At 32.8% G+C, this 16,776-nt stretch overlaps 1 protein-coding gene and 1 non-coding gene across 2 annotated transcripts; one reads left to right on the top strand and one right to left on the bottom strand.

Annotated features, from left to right (window-relative positions):
* Positions 1–6,622: 6,622 nt before the first annotated feature.
* TRNAA-CGC (transfer RNA alanine (anticodon CGC)) lies at positions 6,623–6,695 on the bottom strand. Its single transcript has one exon. It is a non-coding gene; the product is annotated as a tRNA-Ala (tRNA).
* A 2,608-nt stretch (positions 6,696–9,303) lies between these two features.
* LOC145566824 (protein neprosin-like) lies at positions 9,304–16,052 on the top strand. The gene is made up of 8 exons (XM_081626119.1): positions 9,304–9,462; positions 9,581–9,667; positions 9,837–10,076; positions 11,490–11,648; positions 11,731–11,781; positions 11,976–12,122; positions 12,242–12,337; positions 15,855–16,052. Exons 1-8 carry the CDS (start codon positions 9,304–9,306, stop codon positions 16,050–16,052), a joined length of 1,137 nt encoding a protein of 378 aa, XP_081482245.1.
* Positions 16,053–16,776: the final 724 nt, after the last annotated feature.

Here is a 16,776-nt window from a genome sequence, read left to right as displayed (position 1 = left end):
CATGATTGCATGTTAGGGAAGCTATTAGTTGATCGAAAGAAACTCTTAGTATTGTTTTAGGGAGCATCTGTCCTGTGAAATATTAATTGATTTAATTGAGGGAAAGGGATTGTTCTATTGCATTGATTCATATTAGTGGGGATACTTAATCTTAGATGTTTTTAGTTCTTGATTAATTCCATAGTATTATTATTTATTGCTTATTAGTTGATATTGTTCTTAGTTATTAATTCTCACTTATTTGATTTGGTTACTTGCTTAGCAGTTACTTGAGTCTAATTAATTAGTTGAACTATAGTCTCTTGGGATGCGACCCTTACTTGCCCGTCTACATAGTAGTGGTCTTGTTAGGTTATTTTTGTTAGGTACGCGACACGCCTATCATTCAGCTAAGTAAAAATCAGGTGAATAGAATACACCCTAAAAGTAACTAAGTAATAAGGGTAACTTTTATGGGACTAAGGATAGCTTTTGATATATAATAACTGGATGTACATTAAAATTACTGTATACCAGAAGCATGCAAAAACTTTTGGGAAAAAAAAAAAAAAAAACTACTTTGTAAGACCGATTTTGCATCTTACAAATCATGAATTTGCAGAATTAAACGTTTCTTTTTTTATCTGAACCGAGTCAACTTAAAAGTTAAGGAACAAATATTAAATTATCTACTGTATTTAATGCATTTATTCTTGGGTTTAACTTAGCTTTTTTAAATTCTAAAGGCCAAAAATAGTCTAATTCAAAATTTAGAATTTTTTGAATATATTCTTTAATTTTTTTACTGAAGTGAATTATTTTTGCTGAACTGAAATTATTTTTACTGATTCTTTGTCATATTTTTTCTTTAAAGTTAATGATTTTTATTGAATTGGAATTATTTTTACCGAATATTTTTTTTAAGGTGAAGTAAACAGGGTCTAACATTTCCTTTTTCCTCAAAAAAAAAAAAAAAAATCAACAAAAACAAAGCAAGGTTAATATATATCTATACTATTATTTTAAAACAGGAAGTTTAAAGGACACTTGTCCTCTTCCTGTTTATATATATATATATATATATATATATATATGTATATGTTTAAAGGACACTTGTCCTCTTCCTGTTTATATATATATATATATGTGTATATATATATATATATATATATGTATATATATATATGTATGTATATATATATATGTATATGTATATATATATATGTATATATATATATATACATATATATATATATATATGTATATATATATATATATGTATATATACATATATATGTATATATATATATATATGTATATATACATATATACATATATGTATATATATATATATATATATATATATATATATATATATGTATATATATATATATATATATATATATATATATACATATACATATATATATATACATATATATATACATATATATATATACATATATATATATATATATATATATATATATATATATATATATATGGTTTCAACTAAAATGTTAAAAAAAAATTAATTACAAAAAAAGTCTCAGGTTTATCCTAAATGATTACAATCCTTTTAAAATATCAATTTTCATATGTGTCTTTTGGGTTTCACTATATTCATTATATAAATTTTCAGTTACACAAAAAATAAATAATAATTTACCTTCCCCCTCTTTCACTGATTTTACCATTCTACTCTTTTACCCAAAGTCTATAATTTGTATAAAAATAATTATTTTCAAGTTGTACAAATTTCAAAAACTAATGGCGGTATTGAATTTATAGGAGCATTCAAAGGTATTTTTTTGATCTACACTTTATTTACACTTCAGTTTTTTTTTTTTTTCAAATTTCTTTTTAATTTTTCGTTGTTTTTGAATTCTATTTTTTAAACAAATTTTTCTTTACAATTTGTGTAGGTTTTCATAAAAATTTGTATAATTTTTTTTTTCTATTTCAATGTTAAATGATCAATTTTTTTTCTATTATTTTCAATATTTTTAAATTTTATCAATTATCACTTTTTTCAGATCTGATTTTTATTAAGTTTATATAGGATTTTAATTTTATTTTCAAATGCTTTTGTATCTTTGGATCATTGATGTTTAATTTTTTATTTAAAACAATTGTGTTTACTTGCCTAACAAAGAAAAAAAAAATTGTGTTTACCATTCAAAAAAAATGTGTCTCAAAATTTCATCTGGATTTTTAAACAAATTTCATAATTAATTTACTTTTACTGTGTAAAAAAAAAAAAAAATTATTTTACAATGTTTAAGGTTTGAGTTTGTTTTTTAACGATCTCAATTATGAATTTAATTTTTGTTACTTCATTTTTGTTTTCTGATATTTTCTTTTTTTTTTTTGGTTTTTTTTAAGAACTATTTTTGTAAATTTGAATTAGATTTGCGCAGCAATTTTTTATTTGATCTATTTTTTTAATACAACATTTATAAATTGTAACTATTATAGATGACAAATTGTTTAAATTTGACAGAGTTTTATGTGTATTGTACATTAAAAATGCTAACCTAACACTATTGTTATAATATTGCCAATTACTATAAGATTCGATAGTAATGTTTATATATTAAAAAAAAATATATATTAACCCGTTATGTATGATGTTGAGATCCCATATTATTTTTATTGATGTTTATTTTTTTACAATAAAAAATCAAAAATACAATAAACAGTCGTGCAACGCGCGGGTTTAATACTAGTTTCCTTTATAATGTCTTATTCTTGTTATTCTTAGCATTTACAAGAGTTTCTTACCCATCTTTTTGATATAATTTTTTTTTAAATTAACAGTTAAATAAAAAGTTAATTTGGAATTTAGGCTTCAAAAGAGTTTAAGATTTTTAATCGTTTTTCAAACCGAACAATAATACGAGTATAAATAAATTGGATTGTGGAGGTTATTAGACTATTAGTAGGTTATACTACTGTTTTTTTTTTTAATAAATAAATACAAGTAGTACGAGTAGTTTACTGAAAATAGTATGGTGCATCCGGAAAGAACATTAGGCATATTTTAAAGAACATGGAAAAAAAATACTAGTGTTTGACAAAGAACATGCTAGTGTTTGAAAAAAAAAAATGCATATTAGTGTTTGAAAAAGACCATGTTTGTGTTTGACAAAGAACATACCTATATATGTTTGATAATATGTTCTTCTATACTTATGTTCTTTAACATATGTTTTTTTTTTTTGGGTTTTTGTGTTGATCAGAGGGCCGTTTTAATGGTGGTCGAAGAAATCACCGGCTAAAGATGATTGCCGTGAACGGTGGTTATCAAGGATGAGGGGCAAAACGGTCCCCAAGAAACTCCCAAGCGTCTTCCTGCCTCATTCAATCGTATGTTCTTTAACATATGTTGATTAAACATGTTTTTTGGTTTTCAATAATACGATATATGTTATTTTAATTTGGCTCGTATGTTCTTTGTATTTGGCTCTTTTTTTTTTTTTTTTGAAAGATGCTCGTATGTTCTTTAAGGTGATGAGTTCTTTAACATATGTTCTTTTAACATATTTTATTTTGAATTTTGAAATTTAATTTGAAAATGAAATCTTGAATTATTTTTAGTTGAATATAATTTCAGAAACAGAAGAATAAAATTATTATGGAAAGTTGAATTTTTGGAGAGAAAGAAAACTAATACTGGGAAATGAAATCTTTGGTAAAGAATTTTTCCGTTAATGTATTATTTTTCATGAAATTTTAACAAAGTTTTTATCAAGTTCTTTTTGTAATATTTTTATATTTTTTTAGTAATGCATGTTCATTGTTAAAAACAAATATGTTTTTTTTACAAACACCTACGAATAATATTCTTTCCGTCTTTTTTTTTAACTGGGTGCACTGCCCATACATACTTTAGTGCTTACTATTCCGTATTGGAGAAAATGTTGCAAAACAAAATGTATGGGACCCAAAAAAAAATTTGTAGTGTTGTATGGGATTGGAAGATTTAGAACGACCAATTGACCAAATAAGACACAAATCTTGTAGTTAGACCAAGACAAAGCACATGGACATTTTCTTAGTTTGTCACGTGTTAGAACTATATAAAGTGGAGATCAATAACGTTCATGCATGTACTGTTTCTATATGATCATATAAATAAACGGTGGTTCATTAAATGATGAAATAAGAAAACACAAATTTTAACGGTAAAGGAAAGACTGATACATATCTTAAGCAAACAATATTACGATCTAAGAACTTATATACTATGCATATATAATTTAAATAAAATGCTACCAATTCTATATGGATAACTTAATTAACCATTTGATCCCTTTATTCACTGACGCATATGCAAGCAAAGGTTGCCTCATTTGTTGCGCACATTTGATCCTTCTCTTGGCTTGCTTACTAAGGCAAATCTTGGGTAGGGACTCCAGTTGTAACATTTTGGGTTTGTTGGCCTTGTAACGCCGCCATGACGACTCCACCTTGTTGAGAATAATTCATTTGTTGTGTATTCACAGTACCAAAACTTCCCATAAAAGCATGGTTCCCAGTAGAAACTCTTCCCGACGATGACACTATCATGGTGCTCCGAGTAAGGTATTGTAGGCTTTGTACCCCAAATCGTCTATGATTATTCAATCCTTGAGGAACTATTGGAAATGAAAATCCACTTCCCATTGTTAAGCCAATGTTCCGTCCATTAGCACTTGCATAATTCATTAGAACAGGTTGAGTAGGGATTGTGTTGTTTTGATGATGGTTCATCAAATTGGCATTTCTTTCGCTGTTTATGGCTTGATTATGAGGCATGATGGTAGGCAGTGTCAGATAATTATTTGCAGCTAATTCACCTGCATTATTATCATCAATAACATGTTTCTGGTTCATTATTTCAGAAGTGATTGCCTCCTTTTCCTTTTGTCTCTTATTGTTCATTATTATTATCATAAATAAAGTTCACCCTCTGTTGGCAGTATGGCAACTCCATTATCTGAACAAGCACCTTCATAATTTTCAGCAATCTGCCTTGATGTTTCTCTCCTACGGTTAAAAATATAGATCGGAGATCTTCTGCTTCTCTTCATGGTTTGCTGTTGACCGACTCGTGTTCCACTAGGAATGAAGGGACTGATCTTATCCGTACTAGGATTAAAAGAATTGATTTTCTTGGAGGGAAATTTCAATTCGTTGTGCATCCATGCAATCAATTCCTCCCTAGTGGTATCAATTTCTTGTACCAATGATACCATATGCCTTCTCAATTTCAGCAATGCAGCATCTGATGCTTTCTGGTAACATGTTTTCTTTGTTCTCCTCCTTGGAGTTTTTCTCTCTTGAGTCTTGCTTGGCTGGTTAGGTTCTCCAAAACTCGAGTCGTTTTCTTTTTCCTCAGTAGGATGTGCAAGGTTATGCAAGGTTAGCTGAGCAATTTCCTCTGCGGAGAAAAGATCAATAGCCGGCTTTGGCTTAATTTGTTTTTGATCACTTGAAAAACTTGGCCTAGAGTGATGATCAACACGAATTGAATCCATATCATTTTCAGTTCTTTCGAACTCCCAACTGTGCTCATATTGTTCACCCTGGTCACTCATTCTGTACCAGCAATATCTGGTTGACCTCTCTTCAATGTAATCCTTGTAAAACAAATTTTTTTTGTTTAGTACATCATCACGTATCAGTAATATTTATATGAAAGCCTACTAGAAAACATTGCATGATACAAGAATGTTTATCTATTGTGTTGTTTTCACGCGCCATAATCATAAATTAACATAATCAGTAACCTCTAACATATCATGCGTGTAGTAGATTCTAAATAAGAAATCGAATCTTCAATAAGAATTACATTCAATATATAAATGGGATAGCATGTTGAATTATTTATATCAACTAAATAGACCAGTAATGACTTCATGAATTCATCATGTCATACATACATATATATCCAAGTCACATATAATTTGATAAACAATAATAGATAATTAAGAACAAAACATAAGTATATATAGTGGCAATTGAGCATCCATTAAGAACAAAACATAAGTATAGAACAAAAAATCAAATAAGAAAAACAATAAATCAAAACATAAGTAAAGAACATTGTTGAAATTCTTACCTCTAAACAGTTGACGATTAAATCAAAGAAGAAAGACAGATCCCTATAAAAAAAATAGACAAACTTGAATTTCTTCATGTATTTATCTAATTCTTAATGATACTCGAGATCGTTACATTTGGAAGTATAAGATTATAACCATTTAAGGTAATTACAATTATTATATGTGAATTATTATTATGGCCAAATTATACTCTGCATCATTAAAAAAAAAAAGAACCAAGTTAATGCAATGGTTGCCACATCGTTTGGACACATTGCATACATGGTAGAAAATAAAGGACATAATTATGATCATATCGTATAAATTATGAAACAATTATAATGGATTGAATTAACAGCCTGGTTCATGTAATCCAGCATCCATTCTGATTTTATTCAATACTGAGTATAGGAAAACAAATCAAAGATATAATCTTTTATTTATTTTTATAATCTTCACATGATCAACGTTACAAGATTGTCAAGATATATTAAGATGGTGGGAAAAAGTATGACCCAAAAAAATTTGCTTAATACTTAAAAAATGAAAAAATGTGGAGGTGCGGGGAATCGAACCCCGTGCCTCTCGCATGCGAAGCGAGCGCTCTACCATATGAGCTACACCCCCATCTTGTTAAATATTGTGTGCAACAAAATTATTCAATCAGACGTTTACAAGGCAATCAAGTATTGGCATACTCAAATACTAACCGTAAGTAATAAGGCAAATACTTTTTTTTTTTTTTGAATAAAATAAGGCAAATACTTTATACTCCATATAAAGTAGAAAATGACCCGACAAAATACCCGATATGATAATAGTTACTCCGGTAGATTATAATATTAATTAGTTATTTTGAATTCATTACATCATGATTTCAGCTAATTGAATAAATGATAGATTAAAATAATACTCTTACGGACAATTGTGTTAAAAATAAAAAAAAAAAAATCCCGCGACAATGCAATTTCATAAAAATCTAACCCCATCGATACTTTGGTAAAACACAACCCCAGTTTAGTTAACGCAGCTTTCTTTCCCTCATTTTTTTTGGAAAAATATGCTTTAAGAATCCCAACTATTGGCGATTTACTTCTAATAATAATCCTAAGTGAATCCCAACTAAGGTTAATTTTTTTTAATAATCTATCCCAGGCCAACTATGCTATGTGTTTGCCTCTAATGTTCGTAATTGATCAACACCAAGTTAACGACCTGTTATAACATGTTATAATGACACGTATCAATACGCAATTGGTCAAAAATTTAAAAAATAAAAAAAAAACTTAGAAAATCAAAATTCCCACTTAACCGCAAAATCCTAACCCCATCCTTAACCTCGCCAGGAAACCGGCTGGCCAACCCCCTTAACCATCGAAACTGATCGGCCAACCCTCTACCATCCCAACTAACTTACCCCCGATCCCTAAAACCACCCATCCAGCCACCTCGATCCCAAAAGCCACCAACCGGTGTTGTGTTATGCTCACATCTGGGTTGTGCTCGACAATCCCAACCGACCTACCCTCGACGGTTGGGTTATGCTTGCATTTGGATGGAATCAGATGCTCTCAACGTTATTCAAGCAGTGAGTAAAGATGATGGTGGTTTTGGGGGTGCCTGATTTCAATTCGATGGGCGGGTTGGTGGTTTAATGTTTAAGGTCGGGGTGGATGGATGGGTGGTAAAGGGCTGATTGATTTTGATGGTTAAGAGGGGCGGCCAGCCAGTTTTCAGCGAGTTTAGGGGTGGGGTTAGGGTTTCACGGTGGGGAAGGTGGCTGGGAATTTAGAGGTTTTTTTAAAGTTTTTTTTTACCAGTCATGTGTTGACACGTGGCAATTAAAATCATATATATATATATATATCCTTCAGCAAGCTACCGGTTATTGGGACAATTGGAGGGAAACGCATAGCATAGTTGGATTAAAATATATTTGGATTTATACTTGGATACACGTTAGCTTTAAAATATTATCGGTAATTGTACCCTATAATTTTGTTATTAGAAGTTTGGAACCGATGCTTGAATCATTATATATATTTTACCAAAAAAAATATATATATAAATATCGGATCAGTTTCCTACTTTTCAAATTAGCTATCAAATAGATTTAGGTCTTATTGTTTTGAGCTGTTGTGGTCTGCTTTGCTTTGCTGATATTTGTTTTTCATCCGTTGAGTATAAATAAAGTTGTTTTGTTGTGCTGATACCTTCTTTGCTCTTCTATGCTCTGAAAGCTGATCAAAAGAACAAAGCCATTAATATTTTTGGGTTTTGGGAGAATTTTGCTATTGGAGAATTGTTGAAATTCGACATCGACATATAGCAAGAAATCCTAGCAGTTAGCAAAGTCCACAGACTGTAATATTGATTAGTTTCCCAATTAATTAGCAAAATCCCTGTTTTGTTGGTGGGCAAATTTGCGGACGACAATTACATTTATACGAAGTGAATGTTGGTTATACTTTATTAGGGTCGGAAATTGTGTAACTGACCTTTTTAGAGAAATAGTTAAAAGACACTTCAAGGTCAACATAATTCAAGGAACAACATTGTGCCTTACATTTGTAGGGTCAGATTTAGAGAAATTACAATTGATACATATTTAGGGTCAGATTTAGAGAAATTACAATTGATACATATTTATTATAGCTGTTGAAAAGTCTTTCCCAATTTCATTCGGACTATCAAAGTTTCAATAGTTGTCTAATTAATTAATTTGATAACCTTAATTATTTTGAAAAACCATTCTATTTTATTTGTCCATTTGTCAATATATTTGCACCATGCATTATTAAATGAAATAAAGCCTAGAACTATGTAAAGACTATCCACTCATAAGTCATAACATTTACATTTGGACAGCTTGAACTTCTAAATGAAATGTGATGATACAATATAATCAACAGATGATCGCTGTAATAAAATAAAAAAAAAAAATCAAATAATGAAAATATTTTGGATTAAAAGTTACTACTATAAACTTTTACCAATTGGGACTTAAAAATTCTTGATTAAACGGAAAATTAAAAAATGTGTGTGAATAGTATTAAATTTCAAATTAATATTGCGATTGGATAATCAATGCTAGCTTGTCCAAGTAGCCTTCTTGATGAATACTCCATAGCTTTTTCTAGCTATATATACTCGCATATTTTTCTTTCATAATCATAAATTTTTCGAGTTGCTCTACACATATATTATTATATAGTTCCGATCGTAAAACCATCAAATGGAGAAACATTTGTTAATGTTATTGGTTTTATTAATAGTACCATATTATAATCTTAATTTGGTACGAGGATCAGAATTTAAACTGTCACAAGCTGAAAAACTAGCCATTAAAAGGCGACTCAAACTCATCAACAAACCAGCAATTAAAAGTTTTGTGGTGAGTACCATCCTCAACTTGCATTTGTGTAAATATTAATTTTATTATAAATCATGAAATCGAAGCTAATTTTGTGAAGTTAACTAACTCCATTTATTTTGCTTGTTAAATTAATTAGACTCAACATGGTGATGTTTTGGACTGTGTGGATGTTCATAAGCAACTTGCATTTGATCATTCTTCCCTAAAGAATCACTCTATACAGGTTTGACTGTTTTCCTCTTCAACATTTATTATAATTACGGAGTATTATTATTGTTATTATTATTATCACGGATTGTTATTAATATATTTTTTTAACTGCGATAAATCAATAAATTTTGTTATGAAAAAAACTCTAAAAAAAATGAACAATTTTTCGATTAAATGTGCAGATGAAACCTAATTTCAAGATTCCAAAGCAGACAAAATTAAATGATAATTCATCTTCAATATTGAGTGTTTCTCAACTTCAACCAAAGAACATGAGATGTCCAAAAGGAACGGTGCTCATTAAAAGGATACAAGAGAAAGATCTTATGATGGAGATTTCCTCAAAGATATATGACACCACGTTTTCAACTTCAAATTCCTCCAAATTTGGTCACCCTAATGATGTTCAACTAGTCAATGAGGTAATCGGTCTTTACCAATTAAAAAATTTTCTTATTTATAATTACGGCTCAATTGATATTGTGTATTTACGACAATTTATGAACAAATACACATATTTTCAATGAGTTTTCCTTGCAATAATTGCTGCAAAGTTATTACATGCAATATCAGATGATGTACGGAGTAATAATTTTGCAACAATTGCAAGGAAAACTCATTGAATATACTCCCTCCGTCTATATTTTAAATGCCTATTTTTATCATTTATTACTCACATAATAGAGAGAAGCAGAAAGACTTGCGTGGATCTGGTCCACAATAATATACACACGCAACTGACATTATTTTGAACATAGTGACCCTTATTTTTAACATAGTAACCTTTATTAAAACTTGTATAACATTTAATATTATTGTGAACTTAAATACAACGTTATAACCCTAATTTTAACATAGTGACCTTTATTTTTCATATTGACCAGTATATAAAATATTTCATTAAAAAATTTAACCTCTTATAGCCTATATATTACCAAAATGACTTTTATTTCAACATAGTGACCTTATTTTTATTATAGTGACCTTTTTTTTTTTACTAATAAAACAATCATAATTTCTCTAATATTAGTGATCCACAATAAATTAGTGTGAACTAGGTTCATTTAAGAATTTGTGAGAGAGAAGTAGGCATCTAATTAAGATACGGAAGGAGTACGTATTTTAATGCAATCTCTTATTTATTACATGCAATAATGCCCTTAATTGTTACAAGGAAAACTCATTGAAAATATTAAATATGTGTATTTGTTCATAAATTAAATTATTACATGCAGTAATGCAATAATATTGAATTATCGAAATTTCCTTATTGAGTTATAATATTGAAATTTGTTAATAAATTATGGAAAATGCTATACATAGCCCTTAGGCCTACATATAAGCATTAAATTTACACTTGAAAATCGTAAAAAGTTAAGAAATTATAAAAATATTACACTAATTACACTGATTTACGCGTGTTTTTGTCATGAATTCCTAATTTTATACAATTTCCAATGGTGTATTTAATGCTTATACATAGCCCTTATGGCTACATATAGCATTACCCATAAATTATTACATGCAATTATGCAATAATATGACTGCATAATGGCCCATTTGGCATGCTGTCATATTTTAATGCCCTTAATTTATGATTGCAAGTCAAATGAGCCGTTATGCCTTGTTTCGAGCAGCACTATTAGGCTAGTATTGTATTTTTTATAAAATTTTAAACAAATCTAATTCGCATTAATTTATTGTAAACCACTAATATTATTTGAAATACTATGTGGTAGTTCATCTGCGTGCACGACCCATTGTCATGCCTAACAGACTAATACTACGGAGTAACAATAAGTTTATTTACTCAACCAAATTGTAATGCTTTGTAGATTGCGAGTATAGGGGTAGCTACTCCAAACACAGGAGCAGCGGGGAAAATAAACATATGGAACCTAAATGATGTGAAACCAGACCAACTTAGTGATGCTACTTTCTATGTTAGAAGTGGCGATGGTTTTAATGTTAACGCTATAGTAGCAGGATGGGCTGTAAGTACTACTCCCTCTGTCCCATTAAATTATCGTATTTTCTCGTTAACTACTTACATCTCTAGAAATGAATTTTTTACAGGTAAATCCTTATCTAAATCCCAACTCTCCTACACTATACACATATTGGACGGTAAGATATTTGAGCTATACATACATCAATAACATGTTCTTCATATCATCTTTTATACATCAATAACAACAATTGATATTATATTGTATTAGATTGATTACACAAGTAATTGATAACACGATTTTTATGATTATATTGTATTAAATTAATTACACAAGTAATTGATAACGAGACTATTATGATTATAAATACAGATAGATAGCGGGAAGAGCACGGGTTGTAACAATGCATTATGTCCAGGTTTTGTACAAACTAGTCAAAAAGTCACCCTTGGCCAAGCTTTAAGTCCGGTATCAACAAGATTAGGTCACCAATATTTCTTAGACCTTTCAGTACAACAGGTAACTATTCGCGTATTAATTATCCCAATTTTTGATTAATTAAAATTGTGTCACTTACGTGTTACATGTTACGTACGATTTTACATGTTAATAATTGTTTACTATTGATGTGTACTTAGGACGTAAAAACGAAGAATTGGTTTCTCCTAAACGGAGAAGAAACCGTTGGATATTGGCCGAAGGAGTTGTTTACAAGCCTAGAACTCCGCCAGTGGGTTTCCCGCTGCCAGTCCCAAGCCTGGATAAAGGAGGAGGGTTACGGTAGGCCAGTGACAGCCAGTATAAAACTTCGTCACATCCCATGACATGAGCCAAACAGATATTTTCGTGGGGGCGTTCCCTACTCAGCGACGCGCTGCACTTCCTAGACCCGGGTGTAGTGATAAGAATGCAAGGGTTGCTAGGTCGTCGCCCAGAAGCGACGCGCCACATTGCCCGAGTGTGGTGTCAAATGAGCAAGGGCGTGCCATTGGGGCGTTCCCTACTGAGCGACGCGCTGCACTTCCCAGACCCGGGTGCAGTGATAAGTATGTAAGGGTTGCTAGGTCGTCGCCCAGAAGCGACGCGCCATATTGCCCAATTGTGGTGTCAAATAATCAAGGGCTTGGAGTTGGGATCAGGAGGGAGCGTGGGAGAAAAGAATTTAGTTTGCGGATTGGTTCTTGGAATGTGGGGTCTCTTACGGGAAAATCAGCAGAATTGGTAGAAGTAATGAAAAGACGACGCGTGAACATCATGTGCCTCCAAGAGACAAGATGGACAGGAGAAGGAGCTCGAGGCTTGGTTTTGGGGTATAAGGTATGGTATGTTGGGCAAGAAACGAGCCACAGAACAAGGAATGGTGGAGCTAGGAACGGAGTTGGTGTGGTTCTCGATGAGAGGTTGGCAAAAGAGGTGATCGAGGTCTATCGGAAGAACGATAGGTTGATAAGGCTGAAGTTGCTATGTGGCAAGGAGATTGTGAATGTTATCAGTGCTTATGCTCCCCAAGTGGGTTTAGATGCAGAAGAGAAACGACAATTTTGGGAGGACCTAGACGAGGTGGTGCAGGGTGTCCACCACTCAGAGAAGTTATATATTGGAGGGGATCTAAATGGGCACGTTGGGGCGAGCCGAGATGGCTATGAGAGTGTCCATGGAGGCTTTGGGTATGGGCAGAGGGACGCCGGTGGTGAAGCTATTATGGATTTTGCCCAATCATATGATTTAATTTTGGCTAATACTTGGTTTAAGAAGAGGGATTCACACTTGATAACTTTTCGGAATGGAGCAAATGCAACTCAAATAGACTTCCTGCTCACAAGGAGCATAGATAGACAAAGTTGCATAAACTGTAAGGTTATCCCAGGGGAGAGTGTGGTCACCCAACACCGGCTATTGGTAATGACTATTCGTCTGAAAGAGAAGGCGAAGAAAAAAGTTAGACAAGAAGAACCAAGGATAAGATGGTGGACCCTAAGGGATGCAAAAGCTAAGGTTTTTACAGAAAAGGTAATTGAAGAAGCGGATTGGGATGGAGAGGTGGATCCGGACATGACTTGGGTACGAATGAAGAACTGTTTCCTAAGAGTGGCCAAAGAGGTCTTAGGGGAAGTAAGGGGAAGAACTTCGGTACAGAGAGATACTTCGTGGTGGAATGAAGAGGTGAAAGCAGTAATTAAGCAAAAAAGGGAATGCTATCAAGCCTTAGGAAAATGTAGGAGTGATGAAACCTTTGCAGCGTATAAGGAGGCTAAGAGTAAGGCAAAGGCAGCTGTTCGCCAAGCAAAAGAAAAGGCATATCAGGAGGTTTATGAAAAGCTTGATTCCAAGGAGGGAGAAAGGATCATTTATAAGATGGCAAAGAGAAGACAAGAGGCAAGGAAGGATATTGGCATGGTGAAGTGTGTCAAAGATAAGAACCAAATGGTCCTAGTGCAAGAGGAGGGCATCAAGGACAGGTGGAAGGGGTACTTCGATGAATTATTTAATGGAAGTAATGGAGTTGTGATAGGAGATACCTCTATGAGTGATGAAGAAATCAACATGGAGTATGTGCGAAGGATTAGGAGAGTAGAGGTGGAGATTGCACTGAGGAAGATGAAACCTAAGAAGGCGGTTGGCCCTGATGGGGTACCGATAGAGGTGTGGAGGTGTTTGGGTAAGATTGGTATTGATTGGTTAACAAACCTTTTCAACAAGATATGGACGGCTACAAGGATCCCACAAGATTGGAGGAAGAGCACCTTGGTCCCGGTTTATAAAAACAAAGGAGACGCTCAAGATTGTTCTAACTATCGAGGAATTAAGCTTATGAGCCATACTATGAAGTTGTGGGAAAGGGTGATTGAACAAAGGTTGAGGGCATGCACAAGCATTTCAGATAACCAATTTGGTTTTATGCCTGGGAGATCTACTATGGAGGCAATCCATTTGATAAGACAAATGATGGAGTTTTATAGGGTAAAGAAGAAAGATCTTCATATGGTCTTTATTGATTTAGAGAAGGCATATGACAAGGTGCCAAGAGAGATACTTTGGTGGGCAATGTTGAAGAAAGGTATCCCACGAAGGTATGTAGACCTAGTTAAGGATATGTATCGGGATGTGTCAACAAATGTGAGGACATGCGGAGGGTTGACAAAAGATTTCCCTATTACAATCGGATTGCATCAAGGGTCTGCATTAAGCCCTTTTCTTTTTGCAACGGTTCTAGATGAATTAACTAGACCAATTCAAGATGAGGTTCCATGGTGTATGCTGTTCGCAGATGATATCGTTTTGGTGGATGAGACTAAGGATGGGGTTAATGCCAAGTTGGAGCAATGGAGGCAAAGGTTGGAATCTAGAGGGTTTAAGCTAAGTCGGAGTAAGACTGAATATTTGGTATGTCGTTTTGGCACTCAGAGGGGGACAAGCAATGAAGTGGTGAGTTTGGATGGAAAGGATTTGACCATGAGTGAATGTTTTAAGTACCTAGGGTCGATCATCCAGAAGAATGGTGACATTGATCAAGACGTGACCCACAGGATTAAGTCAGGGTGGCTTAAATGGAGAGCGGCCACGGGAGTGTTATGCGACCGCAGCATTCCCTTAAAGTTGAAGGGAAAATTCTACAGGACTGCCATAAGACCAGTGTTGCTCTATGGTACAGAATGTTGGGCTTCTAAGAAAGAGCATATTAAAAAGATGGAGGTTACGGAAATGCGCATGTTAAGGTGGATGTGTGGAAACACTTTAAGAGATAGAATCAGAAATGAGGTTATTCGCAAGAAAGTAGGTGTGGCGGGCATTGTAGATAAATTAAGGGAAAATCGTCTGCGTTGGTTTGGACATGTAAGACGGAGACCCGAGGGTGCACCGGTGCGAAGAGTGGAAGAGTGGGACCATGGAGGGATTAAACGAGGAAGAGGGAGACCAAAGATGACTTGGTTGGAAGGAGTGAGGAAGGATATGAAGTGCATGGATTTACGTGAGGATGAAGTTTTGGATCGTAAGGGATGGAGGAGAAAGATTTATGTTGATGACTACACGGAATAATCAAATTTGGTTCATGTTAGCCGACCCCACTTTTGGGATTAAGGCTTTGATTGATTGATTGATTGATTGATTGAGTTGTTTACAAGCCTAGCCAACGGAGCAACAGAAGCGGGGTGGGGAGGAGAAATTAAAAGCCCGATCACGGAGCCGACTCCGGCCATGGGAAGCGGTCGTTTCTCTAAGGAAAATTTTTCAGTCGCATGCCTTATGAAGTGGCTAGAGCTAAGAGCACCACAAGGTTTTCCTGATGAAAAAGCTATTGAATATTATATGACAAGGCCTGGATGTTACGATATTTGGCATGGAACATCTCTTGGTACAAATGATAATCATGATAGAGATGATGATGATGAATCTTCAAATTGGAAGAATTTTATTTATTTTGGTGGACCTGCTGGTTGCAAGTACTGAATACTAAATAATAATGTATGCATGATTAAACTTTATTTTTCTTCTTTCATTAGAGTGGTGCAATGATAATAATAAAACTAAGAATGTTGGTCAATGCCAATTTTTTTTTATTATGCAATAATCCTTGTTTTTTAATGGCGGATTTAAGAATTGAGTCTCGTGAGATTGGATAATCTAATTATCATTTACAATAAAAAAATTCAGAAAATGGGGTAGGAAGAATATAATCGTAAGAGCTACGGAAAAGTTAATTAATAAATGAAATAAAATATTAATTGCATTGATTGATGTGTGATTTTGATATCCATTCACAATTAATACAATTTTGAAAAGATATTTAGCCTAAAAAAATTAATCTTACCATAAACAACAAAAGTAATATAAAAAAAAAAAAAGGCGAGTCTTGTACGTGCGCAGTGGCCATTTATAAAAGAGCAAAGTAACATCTATAATAGTACTAGCTGACCAAGTAACCCCTGACCCCTGTAATGCTGGTCAAGTAATCCTATAACACTGAAGAGTAATCCCTGTAACCAAGATTGTTAGGATCGGGATCTCATATTGGATCGGTAAGGAGAGTGAGATCAAATCGGTAAAATCGAATAGTAGAATCGTGAGATCCTACGAAATTGGTAAAAAGAGTAATAAAAGGTTGCTACATAACTAGATACATAATTTTTAAGCCATGAAAATGCTAAAATATTTATAGTTTAAGTAGTTGAAT

The sequence above is a fragment of the Chenopodium album genome, chromosome 11 (genome assembly GCF_948465745.1).
Source record: "Chenopodium album chromosome 11, dcCheAlbu1.1, whole genome shotgun sequence".
Lineage (NCBI taxonomy): Eukaryota > Viridiplantae > Streptophyta > Magnoliopsida > Caryophyllales > Amaranthaceae > Chenopodium > Chenopodium album.
Note: the sequence above shows the minus strand (reverse complement) of the source record. Positions and strands in the feature narration are given on the sequence as shown.